The sequence below is a fragment of the Odontesthes bonariensis genome, chromosome 23 (assembly GCF_027942865.1).
Source record: "Odontesthes bonariensis isolate fOdoBon6 chromosome 23, fOdoBon6.hap1, whole genome shotgun sequence".
Taxonomy (NCBI): Eukaryota; Metazoa; Chordata; class Actinopteri; order Atheriniformes; family Atherinopsidae; genus Odontesthes; species Odontesthes bonariensis.
Window position 1 is genome coordinate 11,541,138 of NC_134528.1, and position 22,831 is coordinate 11,563,968.

The window sequence follows — 22,831 nt, forward strand, 5'->3', positions numbered from 1 at the left end:
CTTTACATGTAAACTTGACATGTTTTGGCCAGCTTCTCAATTAATTTGAAATTTAATGGCACTATGGCATCATGATTATTAATAGTTCTACCAGTTTTTTTTCCTGCTTTGATGATGTAAACTATTTGCTGTGAACAAAATATGTTGGGATTAATTCCTTCTCTTGTTTTGAGATTTTCCAACTATTATTTTTTTCATTACAAGAATCTGAACTTTCACTAGCTTTAACCTTTAAATATTTTCCATCTTCCATGCCCAGGTGTTTCAATGCCTTTGAGTTGTAGACTTTTTTAAAGGGGCTTGTCGCCCATTCTGCAACAAGGTTAAATGAGCTCACTGAAAGCAGCTTTGAACACTTTTGAAAACAAGCGTAATGTAATGTGAAATGGTTGACATGTCTCTATAGTCATTGTTTTCCATTCCTGCCTTTTCTAGCTGATCCAATCAACCTTCTGTCCATCCAGTCCAGTTTCATTAACTTTTGGCTCCTCTGACGTTGGTATTAATCAAATCATTCAGAAAATCAAAGGCTTGGAAGCTCCCACTTTTCATCACCTGCTCAAACATTCACACCCAAATCCTTAGTGATTGTGATAAATGTTTTAGCTGTCATCTTTGGGGAGTGGTTGGATTTAAGATTTGCCTGACATTGAAAAGTTTCACTTGGAAAAATAAAATACTCACTCTCACAAAGAAATGTGTGAGTATTTAAAGTATATTATTAATTACATTAAATATCTGTTAGTTTTCTCATTATCCAATGTCTATTAAATGTAATAAGCTGTCATTAACATCAAATTGAAACTTTTTTTTCCTAAATTTAACTAAACTCACTGAGCTATAGCTGCAAATCAAGGTGGTTGAACTCGTCTTTCTCTCTACCTTCACAGCTGGATAGCGTGATGAGGGAGTCATCACCAAGACCTGCGTTTAGGACCACGTCATCCATTATCGTCACTTCTATATCCAGCCCGTCTATACTGCATAGTCCCCCTGCTTTTCATGGCAACCTCAAACTGGCCAAAACTTGCAGTCCGGTTAGTAAGGAGCTACTTGACATAGTAAGGCTGGAGACAACAGCAATACCATGAACAGCTGGAGAAAAGAGCAACATTGTGAACCTGTGTTTATGTGTGCTTCAGTGTTTTTCTTCATGGGAATATGCTGTTCTAGCATGTTGTTTGCAAGTTGTGGAAGCTTCTTTTTTTTTCTTCCTTTTTTTTGCATGCAGTGTATATATGAGCGTGAATGCCCAGTAAATTTAACTGTATGTGAGTGTGTGTGTGTGTGTGTGTGTTTGATCACTCATGTGTTTTAACCTTTTCTGACATATCATGATGGCTGGAGATATTTTACCTCAGAGCTGAAAGCAGCAAATTAGCCTTAAAAACACTGTCAAGGGTTGCATTTCATTAAGACACACGATTTGAAAAAGTGCTTTGCCCTGAATGGCTCTGCATGATTAATTTATTATTTTTTTTAAGTAAAGTATTGCTGTATATAAGCTGAATGGTCACTGTTAAAAAAGTTATTGCTTCATTTTTCTTTTCTTTTCCTGACCACCGTCTCTGGTCACAGTTACAGCGCTAAATCCTCAGATGACATATAGCTATTTGCTGCTTTATCAAGAGTTCTTTATCAAGAGTTCTTTATCAAGAGTTCTTTATCAAGAGTTCTTTATCAAGAGTTCTTTATCAAGAGTTCTTTATCAAGAGTTCATATATTGAAGCTTTTAAATTGGATTAATGAGTATCTTTCATACCAACCTTGACTCAAATGATTCCTGATTACCTAGAACTTCTGTAAGTCACACTTTATTTTGCAACTACATATGGACTTATTTCCTTTTTTTTTGTTTTGGTTCAGAAAACTTAAAGAAAAATCTTTCTGCTTCTTGCTTCCATTAATCTTGATGCAATGTTTATTACTCATTGCATATTGCACTTACACAATGTTTATTTGAGCAATATGATGTGTGGAAATCTGCTGAAAGTTCAGACTGGGTAAAATGTCAATGCAAAAATGAAGAAAAAAAAGAGATTTAAATAAAGAATTCACTGAATAAGATCCACAAATTGATGCACTTAAATGGAAAGACACATTTCATCAGGTTTACTTGTCATTACAATTGTGAGGAAACAACACTTAAAGCGGCTTTAACATGAGATGTTCAGAACTGGGCAATCAGGCACATATACACACATGTGATAAGACAGATGTGGTTTGTTGTCCCTCTGTCTTTTTATCTTTAATTTTTTTTTTTTGCATTTTTGATTAATTTAAACACAATAAATCTGACTCATCGGGACACAAATGTGTCACACCACTTAGCAACATGGTATGAATGTGTGTGTCTGCACTGAAAAACTGGACTCGGTACTGTATTTTGCATTCCTTTTGAGGCCATACTTTATGTTATTATCGAGATATACAAGTAACTGTTCTCTTAATGACTTTATTGTTATTGAAATCAGTTTAATGTCACATTTCCAGAGCTCTTTTTCTTCTCTTCTGTACATTACAGTTCCTCTTTGAGATTCCTAAGATTGCTGCGTCTTTGACTATGATTGTATTGTAAGTGTTTTTGGCACCTCAAAACAAAATCAGACACTTTGTTGTAATTTGTGTGAAACGATTATTAAAATGAAGATAGAAGTCTTAGTTAAAAAGGCAACAAAATGTTGAGCATTCCCGCTGTTGCTCTTTTTAAAAAAGTTTTCTTCTATGAATGTAAAAAACAAGCGTATAAAGTAAATGATAGGTAGATTATTGTCATGAACACAGATTAAATGTAAATATTCTGAATACATTGAATTCAAATTCTACTTTGTTGAATTGATGGTTTCATGTTGATTTTTGTTTTCTTTGTACAGAATGTTTTGTGTTTTTATTTATTTTTCTAAATAAAAATATTCCGAAATCCTCAATACTCCTTTTTTGTCTCACAACAGTTCCTAACATTTAACAAAGTAAAAAATAAAGAATATTTCACTCTCGTCTCACTTTACATGCATCAATACATTCGTCTACAGTACCACGTTTGTGGTTTCTGCTGCTCTTAAAGCGTCTGTTCATCGGTGTCTAGCTGGTCAATATTTTAGTCGGTCATTAAGTTAGCTTTGTAACTGTACAATATTAAATGTACAATGTAAATATTTTTAAACAAGTACATGAAAGAGGAAGTATGTTAACGGAGGACGATGAGGGATAAATATATGAATAGAATAGGGTTAATTGTTATATTGTAATTTAATTAATATATGGTATATATTTATTTATGGGGATAGTTATATATATATGTATATTCATATTTACATTTATATTTACAAAGTTATGTGTGTAGTATATATTTATTTTTGTGATTATATATTTATATAGATATTTAGGTGTAAATCAAATTAAATGTATATATTTATGTAGGTGTATTGTAGTTAGGATATTTACAAACTGAAGAGTTTTAAAAAGGGGTGGGAAACTAAAAAAGTATTGTACTTCTTCCCATTCCTTTTTCGAACAATGTGCGGTGTTTTGTTATGTATTAGCACTTTATGTGATTTAATTTTTTTTTTTAAATTTCTCTTTTTCTTTCTTTTGTATGTACAAAGAGTTACATACATTTTCTTTTTTATACATGTTCGAAAATAAAAATAAAAAATCTAAATCTAAAAAAACATCCATCCGTGCAGACAACAGTTGAAACATCCTCATATGAGTTAGTCGTATTCATCCAACATGCCAGAGAACATCGTAGACATGGCTGCATGCTGTTGGACCTGAAGCCTTCCAGCAGAACGATGGCAACCTGCTGGGGTAAGAGTTGGTAGTAAATTTGCAAAATGCATGAGAAAGCATTTAAAATTCATTGCATGGAGGTGGAGCGGTGCATTGAAATGTCACTTTAGTAAGTTAAATGATTTAAATGACATCATTCTTGTGACAACAAACACTTAAATTTACTTGATTGCATATGTCTGGATTATTGTTTCTGATAAATCAACACAGGTCTGCAGACATTTTTTAAACTGTCACAAAATGATTTAAGGAATTCTGTTTTTGGACATGACTCACCTTTTTTCATGTTCTTGGACTTTGAACCTTACAGTTTAATGGCATATCATGAAATTATTAGTGATTTTGCTGAAGGGCTATGTTAATCTTCCTTCCAGCTCAGTACTTTTTCCACAAGGTTGTTTTTTTTTTTTTTGTTTGTTTTGTCAGGCATCAGTGGTTTTTATTTGAAAGTGTCATGACAGAAGGAAAGGGGGCTGACATGCCTTAACCCAGAGCAGCTGTGACAAGGACTTTCAGCCGTACACTTTTACACTTAATCTCGTTTTTTACCTCTCTCTCTGTTTGGTTGGGTGTAGGCATTGAAAACTACTTGTGTACCTAAACCTTCTGGCTTGCCCTAAAATAGAACCTCTCACAGCTTTCACGGTATGCCAGGGATCTTCTTCAAGCTTACAGAGCAGCACAAAAAGAGTAAGTACAATCTTAACTTTGTCATGTTAAGTATAGTTTAACCTGTAACAGTGGTCAATATATCATCTTTACCTCTCAGCAGCTGACACTGATCTGCTCTGTTTCTGACTCTTTAACTCAGCACCAATCTGCTACGCTACTCAGTCTAATATTGGGAAAATTCAGATGCACGGTACTTGTTGGAATCAGAGTGTGATTCTCAAAGAGAGGAAGCTAAATCGTACAAAGTTGCATGCAAACCGAGGATCAGAATGCAAATGCAGCTACTCTCTTTTTCTTTTCATTGTTTTCAGCAATATTAGAAATGCACAGCTTACCCAGGCTGCCACGGCTCCTTGCTTGGCTGAATCCTCATATAGCCTACAGAGAGACTCACCGCTTGAGTGCACAAATTGCGATCGAGAGCAGGACATATTTAAAGAATAAACTGATAGACATGCTTTCTCGTACTCGTTGTTTTTCCAAGGTAAATGGTTGGAACAGTGTCAGACTATAATTAGTCGAGAGAAAAAGCCCAGCTGTACAAAGCAGCTGTCTGAGAAATGAAAATTACATACCGGTGTGTCTATCTGGTACCAAATAAGCTGAATCCCCTCCTTCTTCCCATTGTTGTCATCGAACATCTTTGGGTCAGACAAAAAGCTTTATAGAGACTGATTTCTCTGCTTACACATGTCACGTCTGCCATCTCAACAACAGTTTGTTTTTAACTTCCTCTCTTAACATCCTGTCTCTTCTCATTATCAGAGGCTGGTGTATGCAAATTACCTACCCAGCACCAACTACCCAACAGTCAAGACTGGTCCGTCTAATGTTTTGTGTCGAACATACAGGGTTTGACCTCTGCTCTCTGGCTGATTTAGCTCATTATATGTCTTATAACACACCCGCACACACACCCGCACACACACACTCGAGCACACACACACTCGAACACACACAACAAGGCTAAAAACATTATTTTAATTGGAAGGGGATTTTAAATTAAATATTGTTGGGCAGAAATTAGAATTTTACCTCTGTGCTTCAGGACAGGAGAAGTATTGTATAAACTGATAAAAGTACTTAACTAAACTGCAAGTCTTACACTGAATTTGTTTTTGTTAATACGCTTAGGCAAGCCCTGACACTAAAACACTTGAAAATTACTGTAAAATAGATCTGCATATATGATTTATTGAATGAAATCATATGAAATCATTTAAAATCAAATACTGTGTCTGAAATTTTGCTCCCTTCCTCATGTCAGTTTTTCATTGCATTTTACTTAATTTGCTGTGTTCTGAATTGGTCGACACTTTATTTCTAATGTTTTCTCTGTCTATGAGACTCTTTATCACTGTCCATCTCTCAGTGTGTGCAGAGAGCACTTGTGCTGGAGCAGGGCAACCGGTTCTTCAGTGGCTACTCGGCTACCCGAGTACAATATGAAATAATTTCATATTCATTGCAGTTTAACTTACACATAGAGACCATCCACTGAAAAGGCTTCTTTATTTTGTTCCCTTTACTTTCTAGAATATGTGAGTAATTGCAGGTGTAACAGCCCTAAAACACTGCAGTTTGTCATAAAGTCACAAAATGTAATCTGTACTTTTTGTGTCCAAAGCTACAGATTTAGATTTTTTTTTCTTTCTTAATGGTGACATTGAGCACAACTTCAGAACTTTGTAGTTCTATTGGTAAAAAGTACAAAACAAAGGGGAACACAATACAAAAAGATAAGTAACATTTCACAATTTATAACTGGCAACAAGTTAGTAATATGAACTGGTAAAAAAAAAAAAAAGCATCCAAAAGAAGCAGAGTCTTTCAAAAGGGAAGATGGGAGGAGTTCTTCATTTATTTATTTATTATTGAAGGATCTAAAAAAGACAATCTGTGGAAATTAACTGCAGGGGATGGAGGTTGAGAGACCAAGTTATTGGAGCAGAAATGACAATAGAAATACATAATTTTGCTCTACTCAATATGACAGACTGTAAATGCTCCGCTTATGAAACTCCCAGAGGGAACTGAAGGCACAATGAAAGCACTGTGCTTTTTTTCTCTCTATAATCACACACTAATGAATAAAATGATACTGCGGTCAAGGTGAGAATTAAGTATCTGGAGAAAATACTTAACTTGACAGATAAAACATCCTTAATAGTAAATTACTTACATGTGCTAACACTTGTGAAGTACAAAGTACTTGTGCATAAATATATTCATGCTCCATGCAACTCACTGTGAATCAGAGCTGTTGGACTTTTATTGAGTCACCAAATGCTGTGTTCCATTCTCTCAGAAGTGAAAACGCTTTGCTGGAAATTATGTCACACCTGAGTTTACCACGTTCCAGATGCAAGTCAGTAAAAGCCATGGGGACTTGCTCATAATTGTGCTTGCTGTCCAAGCCAACCATTGATGCCAGTGAATAAAAGTGCATTCTGCTCTATTCTAACCAAACAAACATTGCAGCAACATGTTCACTGATGGAAGTTGGGCAGCACAGTGCATGCAACTGATTTAACGAGATACAAACTGACAGGAGTGCTAATAAACAGTTTATTACTGCAGGCATCACCACTGTTTTTGCAATGGCAGCCATGTTGGATTTTGGGAACAGTACAGTGAGGTTCCTCTGGCTTTCCGAGTCAGAAATCCAGCTTTAGGGTGCATTTTAGGAGCTCTACTGGAAACTCTGACTTCCAAATTACATCATCATGCCGAGGAGAAGGTTTCAATATGTTCAACACGTGCATTGGGACTCTTTAAAGGGAACACCTGTGCCCCGGCTTGTCTGTGCAATGCAATTATGCATACAGGAAAAGAGCTTTAGTCAGTGTTGACGTCATACATCAGAACTGGGGTAACATTTGATCTCAGTGACTTTGACCACAGCCCACAGATGGTAGGTCAGAATTTGGCCACAGCAGCACGAGTCCATGGAGCTAATCACGCAACTAACTAATGAACAGAATTTATGTGATATTATGCAACCTGGCAACATGGAGCAGAGTCTGAACAATAGGTTTTAAACAACCAGTGAAGAAGAAAGCGGAAAAAAGTACAATTGTAGTATAAAGTGCGGGATTCCATGTAGTAAACACTAAAGGAGTGCATGAACAATACTACCACACGAGTCCCTGTTTTTTTGGAATGAAAGTAATTCATCTTTTTTTTTTTTTTTTTAGATTAATTGTATATGTATTCACTTCCTTGCTCAGATGAAAAGTTTCATATCAATATCAGTTACTGGTTTTTGCTATCACACTGTCCACTGACTTAATATAACAGAATGATAGAATGTAACATATATATAAAAGCAGTTTGCAACCAGGCGTTAAACCATCTCTGCTGTTTGTGTTGATTTAACTCTAACAGCTGTCACTGACTGCTAATTAAATTATTGCTCCATATGAAAAAGCACACACACAACCAGAGGGCTGGCAGTCTAATCGGCCTGGTGGGTGTGTTTCCAGGGAATAGGAGCTGAGTAATTTATTGTTTCCTTTCTCCAGCAAATCAAAACACTGCAAGACGGAAAAGGGAACAACATCGGCGTACAAAGACTGACTACAGATAATAGGGTGCTGGCAGCATGTACTGATAGTGCCGAGAGAAGGAAAGAGAGAGAAAGAATGTGTTGCAGTAAGAGGGGTCTATATTGGCGATGTGAATCGGCAGTGAAGCATTCTGGGGCTTCGTGTTACAGGCCTTATACGGGGCCAGGGCCCCTGTGTCTCTGCTGGTCTCAGCTATTCTTAGCCCGTCTGTCCCTCAACCTCAGCAACCCTACAGGCAAGAAATTCTTTTCCACCTTGATATTAAGTTTAATGTTGACTTTTGAGGCTTTGCACTCTCACAGACTTGAGGTTTTGTGATAGTTTTATATTCCAGGGTCAGACTCTGAGAGGGTTCACAGTTTTTCTGCAGTCGCTCGGCTCTGCTCTGCACTCCCTGTCTGTGTGTATTTGCACGTGTGTATTTGTGTACACAAATGTGTGCCTGTGTGTTCATGTGTGTGTCTTCAAAGGTTCCCCAGCACCTGACCCACCCACTCACCAGCACCACCACCGCCCCAGGGTGTTTGTTCTGAGAGCTGGGAGCAGACGAGGAGAGACGGTTGTGAAGACGGAGCTGACGGAGGAGGAGCGACCACTGAGGCACCGACTGGGACAAAAGGATAGCAGAAAAAGGGTACACACCGAACAGGAGGAGGAAACGCACAGCCAGAAGGAGTTGTTAGCAGGTGGAGTGCTGACATTTAACCAAAGATGAGTACGTACACAGTGACTCTGAATGGCCCCGCTCCGTGGGGCTTCAGACTACAGGGAGGGAAGGACTTCAATATGCCGCTCACTATCTCCAGGGTAAGACAGAGATATGCTTACAGGCTAAAATTTGTTATGACAAAGTAAATTTAAAAAAGAAAGCAACAAGCAGTGTGGTATTGGCAAGGCGGTTCAATCAATGACAAACTGACAATCTGTCATGCTCATACACTGAAACTAAAGATCTTCATCACTGATACACTTTTGAACACTTTTGAACACTTTTGATGAAAAACGCATCAAAGAGCTCTGTGGACCTTACAATTGTCTTAACTTCCAAAAATCTTAAATTCTATCATCTCTCACCGCCTGAATTTCTGATTGAGAATCATCTTAGAGATTTGCAGTTGTAGACATTTCAGAAAAAAAATCTAAATCAAAAATAAATCTTCTGCTGCTGGTTTGTTACTTTTAACACTGGTTTTATTTGGCAGTAATTCAGGCAGAAATGTATGAAAGAATAAATGTAACCTGGTAGTCTAAATTGGGTCTTTTACAGCTCATGTCTGTGCATGTGCAAACTGTAAATGTGTGTGATATGCATGTGCACAGGTGTGATTTGTGTATTTGTGAGAGGTGCCAGAGCAGCTGTTATGTAATGTTGCTGTACATGATGATGACAGGGAAGCTCCAATGTAAACTTTGGACTAAAGACTAAAGATTTCTAGAATAGAGCAACGGTGGAAAGACGAATAGTTTTTACTGGAGTAGAGGGACCGCTGCAGTTGTCAACTTTTACTGCCGTTAGTTTTCTTTAACGTTGCTAATGAAATATTAGGCAAAAATACACATTTAGATCACAATCAAGTGATCAATCGAAAATCAAATGAAAACCAAATTAAGCAAGGAATGTTGGATGATATTGGTACTAGTTGATCTATTTTAACTGTCAAAACTCCAAACTTAACCGTGAACTGTATTCCAATGCTACATTGCTGAGGGTTTAGTCGAATACAACAAGTGTAAGTCTTCGTTCTGCTGTTCCAAAGAACAGTCAGTAGCCTAAATGAGAAATATCTGCTCATGAGAACTTTTTCACATTTGAAAAAGATTCTCAACCATTAGTTTAAAATGCATTGAACAAAAGTCACTGTAAAAATTAAGAGAACTAATCACTGCTCAGTACAGATTGGGTCTCACTTTGGCAGGACTGCTGTAGTATTCAAAGTCTTTGCTTTAAATAGCACTGAAAGAGAGATAGATGGACAGAGAGGGGTAGGAATGGAACGGGAAAGAGACGAGGACTCTAAGGAAGCTAATGGCAGCTTGTGTTACCTTTGGTAAGCTTAATTCCTCCAGTTTCATTTCCAGCCGCTGGAGCTGCGCCTGTGTAAGAACAGATGGAGTGAATGAATGATGAAAGATCCAGGAAATGAGAGAATGAGGAAATGATTGAGGGTGGTGATGCTTACCTGAGTGGAGCAATTTGGATATTGACTCTGCACCCTCACACCTCCCCATTATTTGGTCCTGACTGATGCTCAATTGGCAATCAGGCTGTGTTATACTGACTCACAGATCCTGACATCTGATGGTTTTTTGCAGGTTTTTTTTACCACCAGGTTTTAGTCAGCCATTGGGTTCTTTAATCTGTTGCCCTTTATCATTATATCATTAGATATGTCTTCGTCCTCTGGTTGTGATGGATCTTGGCAGGTTAACATAAAACATTGCAGCTTGCCGTGACAGCTCGGGATGACATTACAGTTTGACGTAACACACTACGGTTTGGATTTCGGCCTACTTTTGCCAAGAACTAAGAAAAGAAAGAGAAATGAAGACAGTGGATTCCTTACATACTGTTAGCTAAAGCACAGAACATCAAATATGCCATACTGTATATTGATTTTCAGTTCAGATTTTTTTGTAGAAGGCAGGGCTTTCTCAAATGCCAACCTTCGATTTAGGAGCTCTGTTGTGGCTGAGATATTTCTAAATGAATGAAAACATCTCTCTGGTCTCTGAGTGGCAACTGATTTGAACTAGTGCACTTAAAAATATATATATGCCAATGTGAAAGTATATCATGTCTAACCTGTGCAGAATGAAGTACTTAAATGCTTTTTTACAAAACCAGCATTCAGCATTTTATTCACAGAAAACATTCCTTTTTAACGTACATTTCCAATTTTCAAAGAATCATTTGTCATCACCGTCTAATGTTTGTCATCTGGTACATTTGAAGGCTCAGATGTATATAAAAATGTGTACGAAAAGATCAGACAGGCAGCATATAGGTGGATGTGTTTATGCCGAGGCAGCCGTGCAGAAATAATTTGTCACCACCAGCTGTCTACTTTCCACATGCACACAGACACACACTTACACATAGATATGAAGAATTCAACTCAAACACAAAGGATGACAAGAGGAATTTAAAAAAGCATGCAAAAGGAGGGGGGGGTGAGAAGTCAAACAAGGCGCAAGAGACAGTTCACGTGTGGTTGTGACATAACTGAGGTCAAATTTGGGTTGGAGTGAGGAGAATTATAATTAATGCAAATATTATAAAAAAAGGGAAAATAACAACAACCAGGAAAGTCTTGCACGATTTTGTGTGTGTGTGTGTGTGTGTGTGCATGTGTGCGTGTGTGTGTGCATGTGTGCGTGTGTGTATGCGTGTGTGTGTGTGTGTGTGTGTGTGCGTGATTGTGTTAGGCTCAGAAGCATCACTTATTTTTAACTCCTCAACTAGTTGACTGTAAGTCTAGACCGAACACTGTATGCCTCCGAGTTCACTTAAACCTCCACTCTGTACAGTTTAGCTACTAAAGTCTGGCCTTGTGGCAGATCCGGGAGATATTGAGCTGATTACTAATTACATGAAGAGTAATTGAAAATAGAAATATAGAACAATGCTAAAAGCATTTCATTTAGTTATCAGGGAGTCCTCTCTCTGTTCTCAGCTCGTCTCCCCTTCTTATACTGAATCTCTGCCAGTTCCAATAGCATTCAAACAAAATATAAGAAACATTATTGTTGAACAACAGAAAATAGAAATCTCTGTTCTCCACACTTAATGCACGAGCACCTCCTCCGCAGAGCTGAAGGATTAGTTTATTTTTGTCATCAGATTTTCTCTCCTCTATCTTTAGTGGTTATTTACTGAGCCACTACACACATCATAACAATCTGCATGGAGTGAGGTGCTACATATTATGTGTGAGCTGAGTGATGACGCTCCTCTGACTTGGCACTGAACGAACAAATTATTTTAATCTACATTTACATTTTTTTTAATTTTCCTGGCATGCACCAGAGCCCTTTGGTTTCTAATTTCATGCTCATCTTTCCGTGTTGATCTAGGATGCATAAATGTGACCCAAAGTTCCATATATGTAACTGTATTCATTCAGTGACCTGAGAAATCTTTGTCAGGGGTCTTAATGTGATCTTCTATGTCAACCCCCTTCCATAGATAACTCCTGGCAGCAAGGCTGCGGGCGGCAGCATGACCCAGGGTGACATCATCTCAGCCATCGATGGGGTCAGCACCGAGGGGATGACGCACCTGGAGGCCCAGAACAAGATCAAGTTTGCCATCAACAAACTGTCACTCACGCTGCAGAAGTAAGCAACCAACACATTTGTATCCAAACACTAATTCATATAATTTACCTTGAAGTGATGCAAAGGGTACTTTTAAGTTATGGAAGTCATAAAATTTATACAGAGTGGAGGGATGAATCGCTTTGGATATTTAACAAGAAAATCAAAGTGATAAAAACAGCTGCTTAGTGTGTGTATCCAAATTTTCACCTCACACTTTTGTAAGTTTGAGTCTGGTCAGTCATTAGCTTTAAAACTAACTGCAGTTTCACTGAATCACATGTTGATTTTAGATTTTAGAGGAGCACAGTAAGACTTACTTCCTCAACAAATGAATGACAAAGGAGTCTTTATCAGCTGTTTCAACATGCCACAGTCATAAGAAACAAAACACATTTCAGCGAGGGAAGTTCTGTTTGAGGAGGTATTTTGTTGTTTAATCTACAGATCAAGACGTCCTGCTCCAGTTACCACAGCAACTTCAAGAATGGACTCACCCATGCCAATGATCGCACACCAGAAGGTAAAACCATAACCGTTATGTCACAACACACAAACATGCCAAATATCAGATACGATGCCTGTTAAACGTCCTAGTTGTAGGCTATATATGTTTGTAAAAGCTGTTTGTATTTTTGTCTTGTGCATGTGTGTAAGAGTATAACCGTTTGTGACGGTGCCATCAGGGCAGAGTCCTGCCGCCCTCTAGTGTAAAATATTAACAGTGCAACTGGAGAGAGTGCTGCAGGGAGGTCAAAGGTCTGCAAACTCCAACCGAATGACAGGGAAAAATAATTGAAAACAGCTACCCTTAATCTAATTTAAAAAAAATTCTATCTATACATCCATCTATCATGAAGTTCTCCCATTTTTAAGGAGGCACAGGAGGAACATTTTGCAGGAGAAGTTCAAATGGAGAAGCCAGGATCTTGTGGAATCCTCCAGGATAAAAGATCGTGCAAAAGAAAGCTCTTTCCACCCACATGACCTCCACCAGGCCAGCGGGGGCAGTACAGTTCCCCAGTCGGATTTTACTCCCCTGAAACGCTCAGCGTAATGGTGAATATTCAGGGCAAGTTAGGCCAGAGATCATCAACTGCTGGTAGAGTTTCTTCCCTTGGGTACGTTAGCACTTTCTTATCACCAGTTACATAATAATGACAGAAGAAAATTTAACTCCAATGGCAATCACCTAAAAGCAGCACCAAGGTAGTGTAAGAAAAAAGTCACAAAAATACGGCTTTTCAATTTAGATGAATGGCATCTCACCACCCCCCTTTTAATCACACATTAACTGAGCTATGAGGAGAAAATGTACTCATAACTTTCCATTACTGTCCCAGTGTTCATACCTCTCACACGTGGCACTATTTCAGGATCGTACACACAAACGTGTCTGGCCTGCATTCAGGTGACAGAATAGCAGTGGATTGGCCTACAGCGACCTGAAACTCTTTGCAAAAGGTCAAGTGGTCTGAGCGCCCCATTCAAACGTTTCAGAGGAGACTTTTTTGTGTTCTGTTTCAGCTCCCAATTAAATTTTTTTTTATTATCTTTCAGCAATTATACTTTCCCTTTTTTATTTTGACAGAATAAACCCAGTGCAGGGTTTTGTTTGTGTTTGAAGACAAAACTTGCTCGTATAGCCCTATTAAGGTTAAAAAATAGCCCACTTAGTTGCTTATTGGACTTAACCAGAAGTGGTCATTTGAGTTATTGGCTTTTTTTTTTTGTTCTTTCTTTACTTCCTGTACGTTCCAGGGTTTATTCTTTTTTTTTCTTATCACTTATATTATAGAACAGCTGTAATATTGGCATTTTTCTTTGAGGGTCAGGAGTCATAAAAAAAGAAAAAGTGTGATGGTAATGTCTTTTTGTTCAGCCATACAGATTTAGTTCACCATTACAGAAGACTACTATTAGACTAGTATAGTCTAATAAACTTATTAAAACTGGAGAAGATATTCAGTATTGCAAAATTAAAATCAAATTATTTTTTTCTCCTATTTTTCAAAGAATTTTGCTTAAACAATAATCTATCGATTACCAATCACAAATATTGCAAAGTAATTTTTATCTGAACCACATGATTAATCTACTGAGTTGTCATATTTGCTGTTACACGTTTGTTGAGTATAATTTTAAATGTAGCATATCCTCATGAAGTAGGTAAACTCTTGAAAGTAAGGATTAACGACTATAATCCATCGCCCTACTGTCATCCTGTGGAGTGACACATTTGGCACTCGTGGGTAATGGCATTAGCCTTAGATCATAAAATATATATACATCAGTAGACGTCATATGTGTTGGGTCACAGTAAACAATAGACATTTTTTCTGGTCTGCTAACATTGTGCATTGCGCTTTGAAAATTCTACTGCACAATTTTTTAACATAGTGATTTATTTTTTTTCTTAATTTACTCTGAACAAATTCAATAAAATATCAACAACAGTTAGACAACTTTATATGTTGCTATATGTTATATTATTAGATATTGATGCTTTAGAACTTTTTATGAAATTTATTGACAGCCAGAATAATAGGGACTCCCTGAAACACACACCAGAGCCAAGCAACTTCTTTGTATTACATTTCCACATATTGTATGGCACCAAAAGGTTTAGGTTGGCTTTGTCGGAGGGATAGCTAAGTATGGGTGAAACCTCAGCTTCAGAAAAGTTTCAGAGGTTAATTAAGGGTGTGACCTACGAGGACTCTGACATATCACATCCAGGTATCAGTCTCTGCTAATGTGTTTCCCCTCTGGACCGAGCTGCTTCGCATTAGCAGCCAAACGGTAAGTCAGGTTTCAGGAAACTCTGCTCAAAGCAGAGTGCAGGACGATGACGGCAGTGTCATGCCAGAGGCCCCACCTCACTGGGAACATGGAGACGCACACACAGGACAGAGCAGCTGTTGTCCGCGGTCATGGAATGTTCCGCTCCGGTTACACACCATCAAACTGAGTCCCCTGAATGCCAAAACCTGAGATAGGACACCCCCTTCTATTGGGAAATGTCCTATGTGTAGGATATTTCACTTTACCCACTGTACCCAGAACACATCTAAATGTTTTATAGAATGTATCGAGTGGATCTTGATAGATTAACGCAGACAACGAACGCAGACTTTTTACCCAATGTTCTTTCACTTTATCTACAAACAACAGAAATATACTAGAATGAAGGTTTTCCACACCACATTTCAGCCTTTCTCACACATATGTTACATGTTAAATGTCTAAAAATAACAGAACTAATGTTATATCAAGAGTGAGATTGGTCACTTCTCATTGTGTCATATCTGCTTTACCGCCGCTTGTCACTAAATTACAATTAGGTCAATACATAGTTTCTCTGCCACAAAGCAAAATGCTGTCATATACCACAGGCCATTTCCAACAAAGTAATTCAGTTGGGCAATAATTCATTAATATTATATTTAATTATTAACATAGATTTCTACAATATCTACAATAATCTTTCAACAAATTGCTAACAAACACTAAACAAGTAAATGTATGCGGTAAAGGTGAAATATTACAACTATAGTTTCAGTTAGACTATTGTTTAATTCTGTAAACCACGCCCAGTTTGAACCTGCTTTACAGAACTAACTTGTTAGTGTTATATGAGTTATATGGGTAGTTAACTAATCTAATGGTAAGCAAGTAATTAACACAGTGTTAGCTACCTTTACTATTGAGAATGTTAAGTTGATGTTATGGCTCAGTTTGTTTTGAGGCCAACTTCAGAATAGTGTTTCCATCTGTAGCATCAGCCTCTAAATTTATATCTCAGACTATTTCTACCTCTCAAAGCCAAATTCTAAACATATCTGCAACCACCTGCAAAAGAAAAGAAAAAGAAATCCTGAATTTAATAAATAACACAATTATCAATATAGTGGCTCATAACCACTGTTTTTGACTTTATAAAATAAGCATGATCATTAGTTTATTTAAATATTTGGCCGAAAGGAAAAGGGAATTGGATTTTGAGGGCATCTGGTTTCAGCACAGTGCAAGCTTTGATGGATCTGACCATCTTGATAAGGTCCATCTTTTTGCTACTTTAAATTTTTCCATCTCTTTCCTTCTCCACCAGATCTGATTATTTTTAGCCAAACAAAACAAAAGCTAACAAGGTAAAAACAGCAGTAAGTAAAGATACCAAGAGAACAATCCATACAAGATGGGACTACCATCCTTGCATTGCAGTGTGTTGCAACTCACTGTTGAGAGTGCTGCAGTGTTTTGATATCATTTGCAGCTGTTTTTTTCAAGTAAGATGACATGAAAAAAGTGACTAAATGTAAAGTAAATACAACTTTATGGTTGTTTCTCCACCAAGAATATATTTTAATTTACAACCCTGGTGAGGACAGTAACTCCCATAATCTCATGCTTCAACAGCTATCGTTTGTTCACAGCAACATGTAAGTTTCAGCGCCCTCAAAATGTGATTAGAACATGGGGTAAAATGTCACCATTTCTTGTTGGAACAACTATAAATAGAAAAAAATGAAAGTTTGTCAAATATAACCTTTAATTGTGGGATATCTTCGTATAGGTATTTTAGAAATGAAATATCTTACTCAGTTCCTTCCTCATGTAAAAGTGTGTGGGCCCCTGCAGACAGTATATGTGATGGCTTCTCACATAGCTGCATCTCGTGTTTTATGTTGTGTTTGTGTGTATTTCTGTCTGTTCTGTACTAAATGTGTCTTTGCAACCCCCCCCCCCCCCCCCGCTGTGTCGTGGGACTGAGAAGCTTCTGCTCTTGTCAGTCACTCCTGAGGATGAAGGGGGAGCAGGCAAATATCCCACTGATGATAAATGACTGCTATTCTAGCATGTACATGGGATGTGGGATTACAGAGGAGCACTGCAGTCAGATAGTTTCCTACAACAAATGCAGGGCTATTGTTATCCCCCATTACCTCAAGTGATTCATTGCATTCTCTCCTTCTTTGTCTCTTTTTGTCTGTGTCTCTCTGATGTGTTTTAGGTCATCGCAAACACAGCTGCAAAGTCAGTACCATCACATTTATCAGCATTTTATGTGTATGAAGTAAACCTCAGTAGATAGTGTGATAGTATTAGTGTTTAGTCTTCTACCAGGCGTTATAATGTTGTGGAGTGAAGTGTTCAGCATGGATTCATGCATATTTGAGCATAATGTTTACGCTTCCTCGTAAGCATAGCATTGATCACTTGTTTCCAAACTAACTCACGAGCTGAAAATGTTATTTGACTTTATTAACAGAATCTGGACCCCAGAAGTGGGAAATAAGAAAGTATAACTACTCCCTGGTAGTCAACTATATATTTTGTAAGACTTTGTACATTTCAGTGGAAATTATTGTACCTTATTCTTCAGTTCACTTCTTTTTAACTTAACTTGACTGTTGTTGGTGCCACTCACATCATACAACGTGTAAAAATGTTAAATACTTGAGATGGTCACAATATATGATATAGTAGGGTACAGAGATTTTAAGAAATAAAGTTACTTACACATTAAGCCATTTTAAAATAACTTAAAAAGTACTTTAGTTTTCCATACAACTAATGCTTCATTTCTATTCCTGAGATCATTATTTATTTATGACGTCTGCCCATGTTTTCCACCTCTGATGGTCCTTTTTCACAGTTTACAGTGTTTCACTGAATGTACATGCATGAGTGATGGTATTATAAATGCTTTTTACACCCATCTACAACCGTAGTATATATCAGTGATTCTGTGATTTTTCTTTGGACCTTCATATTATTTTAAATCGAACTTTTATTCTGTCACTAGAGTGTGGTCATTAGGCTTTAAGTCATGTTGGTGGAAAAGCCTCTGATTTTCAGTAGCCATGCTGTGTCCAAACGCCACGTGAAATACCAAATCTGTAGAATAATGAATGCCCGTGATGTGCATTTTATGTGCTTTGAACATGCGGCATTAACATATCTTGTGTGAATCTAACTATGGTCAATCTAAATGTTTTCTCTCTGTCTTTTCCTCCTCTCAATTTTGTCTCTGCTCTATAAACATCTCATGACTAAACACTTGATCCACTGACCTCTGATCCCACCCCACACTGACTCCGACAGTGTGGAGTACACTCCCAGCTTTAACCCCATAGCTTTGAAAGACTCTGCCCTGTCCACCCACAAGCCCATTGAGGTGAGGGGTCCAGGAGGAAAGGCCACAATCGTTCACGCTCAGTACAACACACCAATCAGCATGTACTCACAGGACGCCATCATGGACGCCATTGCAGGACAGTCGCAGGCCAAGGGACATGAAAGGTGAGATCCCACAGCCAAACTAATCCCCTCATGATTATTTTTCGTCTTTTCGTCACTCGTGGACTTGATATCACATTACATTCAGTCAGTTCACCCAAATTACAAATCTATTGTGCTTGTGTATCTATGCTGTGGTATTTAACTCACTTTTAAGTCTTTGGACATTACTACCTAGAAGATTTCTACCTTCAAAGAAACAGACAAACGTTTGAAAGAACTGAAAACACACATTTTGCTTTGCTATAATACATATGGAACTATTTTATCGTCAGATAAAAACCAAGTCAACTTTGTTATGATCAATCTATAACTTAACCATGTTCCTTTGGTGCTAAATCAAAACCACAAAAAGCAAATTAACTGATTTTGACTGATTTCATTTGCAAAATTTGGGTGAACTGGCCCTTTAAGATTCCAACCACAAACAAAATGGAGCTTTTCAGCACAAATCAAAGAGCCCATATTATGCTCATGTACAGGTTAAGAATTTTTTATTTTGGCGGTCCACGAGAATAGGTTTGATGTTTTAATGTCCAAAGAGAAATGATTTTTCAGGCAGGCAATGTGCAAACGTGTCACGTGATGATGTGAATGAGTAACAAAAGCAAAGATGGGGCTGCAAACAAGATGTTCAATTAGTTCATGAGCAGTTTCTTCTGTGTGAGGGAATAACTCCTTTTGGTGTGGAGTTTTTAAGTTTCAAGACATTTCTTAATAAAAAGGACATATAAGACACTGAAGATGAGGGAAAACCCCCAAAAGTATAATATGGCCTCTTAAAGCCTACGCTGCTACAAATAGGATATTTACAGTAGTGTATGGCTTTTCTTTGCTGTCTGTGCAATGGACTCCTCTGTGCCTTTCTCCCACATTCCTCTGCTCATTCCATCCAACCAACCACACTTTTTCTGTCCTTCACCCATCCCTCCCTATTCTTCCCTCCTGATCGTGACCTCAGTGAGGAGGCGGGCTCTCCTTTGGCGTAAGTACAGCAGCATTGCGTTTCCCTCCTGCCTCTAATCAAATACTCTTTTCTCTCATGACTTCATAACAGCTTGTGCATTGCTCTATACATCTTATATTTAAAAATCCCTCTGCATCCCTAAGTTCACTTTGTTATGTTTGTGTGTTCATTTGGTTTTCTGGTGTGTTATGAATCACAGTGTTTGATGGACAAACTTGCTAACCATGGACTCGGTTTCATGTGTGGAAGTACCTTCATTAGTACTTCGGCCAAAGTGTGAAGTGCAAGTCATATTTAGGGGATCTTTGGAAACATGATGGGATTTCATCTGATGGAATTTAATGGCATGGAAATCATCAGTTTGCGGGTTTTAAACAACTATCGATGATGGTACTGACTTACTTTCTAATATTCATTAAACAACACTTGGAGAGCACTGTCCAGTCACTTTGCTTCAAGGTCACTCCAATATTTATTGTACTGTAGACAATAGGTACCCTCCATCTAAGGGAGAGTCAACCCCAATCTTCTGTGTCATGGAGCAAAACTGTTGTAATTGACCATGATATTATAATTGCCTTCCACTACATTGTATCTAAACCTCAAATACTCTCATGTGACATTTAATCATTAAGAAATTATTTATAGAAATGTCCCCGTGTGCATGTCTAATGGCAGCCAAAAGTCTTGGCAAGTTTTTCCAAAGAGTGCGTCTCCTTATTAGGGACACATAATACAAATGGGAGGGAAAACTTTATATTTGAACAGTTCTTCAACTTCCAACAACTGCTTAAATGCACAAAAGTGAAGTTTTAGGCTACTTACAGTAAATATATTTGCTTGCTATCAACTTCCTAAAAACACTTCTAGCTAAATACATTCAGAAAAGATAAATGCAAAATAATTCCCAGTGCATCATGGATTCGTAACACTTTTTAGATATGTTTTTACATATTTTGTTCATAATTGTAATGAATACCACATATTCTGAGGTCTGAGTGTACCCTCTGCCCTCCAGTGGAGCTCTGCCCATCAAGGAGCCTGTGGTAGACTGCGCATCTCCGGTGTACCAAGCAGTGATCAAGCCTTTAGAAACGAACCAGGACATGAGCGAGTGGGCTCGCCGTGCTGCCAACCTGCAGTCTAAAAGCTTCAGGATCCTGGCCCACATCACTGGCACTGAATATCGTCAGTACCCAGATTCCTCTTTTTCTTTCTTTCTTCTTTTGTATTTTCTTAGCTGTTTGATACACCCCTCTGTTTAGTCTCACTTGTGTTTACTTATTCAGCTATAAGATCCTTATTGAGTCAGTACTAAATCCTCATTTCTGTCCATGCAGTGCAAGATCCAGATGAGGAAGCGCTTCAGAAGTCGAGGTAAGAGTGGTCTTTTAATGAGGAAGTGTTCAGCTCCTTGTTTCAGTCTGCATTTGTCATCAGATTAAATCAAAGACAATTCAAGAGGAGGATTAAACAAATAAGTTGCTGTGGATAACCATGTTTCATAAAGCAAAAGTTTCCATGTTTTGAAGAAAACTTAATTATATACTTGCAAAGAGGTTGATGAGAGGACTGATACCACTCTTGTATCTGTATGTGAACAATTAAGTCGTAACTAGGACTTGGTAGGCTAGCCTAAGCGTGAAGCCACAGGCCTGGCTGCTTCCAGTGGTAACAAAATGAGCTAAACAGCTCCTGTAAAGCGTATTAAAGACCTTTCAAGGCTTAATCACTCTTTTAAAGTAATGACCATCTGTCATACAGAGAATGATCACTTTTATGTTGATGTTGCTCATGGCTTCATTCACACATTTCTTGCACTACAGTGAGTGAGGAGTGAGGATGTATATGTGATATTTGCCATAAGCTCAAAATTTTACCGAACAGCAAGATATTTACAGTGCAATTCAGAATAGTGCTTGTGTTATCTCACAACACTATGTCACCACTTGCCCAATGTCTGCCTCAACATCTTCCCTTTGAGCAACGGTAGAAATGTTCTTTGACCTCAACATGGGATTTGTTTCCAGACACTTAATGTCTGATATATTAAATGCAAAGTGTAACAACAACACAACCAGCCACCTATGGAGACCTCCATAGGTTATTTCAGCTGTTGCCAAGAAAAGATAACTATTCATTTTTACACTTTGACCTTTTTGATGAATGAACAAAATGAATTGGTAGCTTCCTTTTCACTAAACCTGGTAGTAGTCTTTTATTTTGCTAAATTGTTTATGAAAAATGTTATGTTTGCACCAGATCTAACAGGCCTGTCTTCCTCACAATCAGAGAGAAGTTTGAGTCAGAGGTCAAAGGACCTCGCTTTGCCAAGCTGAAGAACTGGCACCACGGATTGTCTGCACAGATCCTCAACATCCAAGAATAAAGGAAGAAGGAAATGCAAAAAGAGGGAGCGTGACAGATAGGAGGAGGACCTGCAAAGATGGGCAAAAGCATAGGAGTTAACAGGAAGAGGCGGTAGATTATGAAGAGAAAAATGAGAAGGAGAAGGAGGAAACTCCTCAGGAATGTGAGATAGTTGTAGCCTAGCTTGGTAGAATGTGATATACTAAATGTTAGTATGAGAATGCTATGTGTTTATAAGTGTCATGTGTCAAATATATCTGTCTGCTGCTAAGACCTGATCTCACATTTGGTTTTTTTTTCTTCTTTGTTTTTTCTTTCCTGTTTATGACTTCACTGTCTCTTAGAATAAAGGGAAATTGTACAAAACATAAGTATTTAAGTGAAAATGCAGAAATTATGTTTATTTTATGCTCTGGAACCTATACCACATGCACAAACGTATGGATTTTGACACTTTGAGCATGTTTGTCAGATGTGACACTTGGAGAAATACACCCAAAGAGATATATCTACATGCACAAATGCAATATGTAAAAAAAATGCACTCAAAAATGTACTGATATCAATGTGAATAAACATTTTCTTAAATCTATATGGCCGAGTAAACTGTTGAGAACCCAACAAATGAAATAAGTGTGTGACATTCTCTATTTTAAGAAACTTGAAGGCACCTTGTTTGATTTATAAAGACATCCTTCGATTAACACGTAACACTTGTTGTAATTCACATTGCTAATAGATGTGTTCTGACTTTCCAATTAGTACTTAAATCAGCAATAAGCGTCTTACAGAGTAAAATTACTGTTTATTAGATGGTGGTGACATGGATGGTGACACAGCT

At 37.8% G+C, this 22,831-nt stretch overlaps 2 protein-coding genes across 4 annotated transcripts in view; both read left to right on the plus strand.

The window, feature by feature from the left end:
- Positions 1-1,591, plus strand: part of LOC142373648 (melanopsin-A-like) — a 38,465-nt gene extending 36,874 nt beyond the window's left edge. Inside the window, exon 11 of the mRNA XM_075456989.1 lies at positions 891-1,591. Within this exon, the coding sequence (XP_075313104.1) occupies positions 891-1,091 (201 nt within the window). The 3' untranslated portion in view covers positions 1,092-1,591. The remainder of the gene's footprint in view (positions 1-890) is intronic.
- A 6,589-nt stretch (positions 1,592-8,180) lies between these two features.
- ldb3b (LIM domain binding 3b) lies at positions 8,181-22,582 on the plus strand. Of its 3 annotated transcripts, XM_075457165.1 has the most exons (10): positions 8,181-8,268; positions 8,504-8,840; positions 12,220-12,371; positions 12,798-12,873; positions 17,365-17,387; positions 18,459-18,656; positions 19,615-19,638; positions 20,639-20,808; positions 20,961-20,997; positions 21,913-22,582. In XM_075457165.1, the coding sequence occupies exons 2-10, from the start codon at positions 8,745-8,747 to the stop codon at positions 22,007-22,009; spliced, it is 873 nt and encodes a 290-aa protein (XP_075313280.1). In that variant the 5' UTR covers positions 8,181-8,268; positions 8,504-8,744; the 3' UTR covers positions 22,010-22,582. The 3 variants fall into 3 exon arrangements, with proteins under 3 accessions (XP_075313280.1, XP_075313282.1, XP_075313281.1); XM_075457167.1 differs by lacking the exon at positions 19,615-19,638; XM_075457166.1 differs by lacking the exon at positions 8,181-8,268 and having other exon boundaries at positions 8,376-8,840.
- The last annotated feature ends 249 nt before the right edge of the window (positions 22,583-22,831 follow it).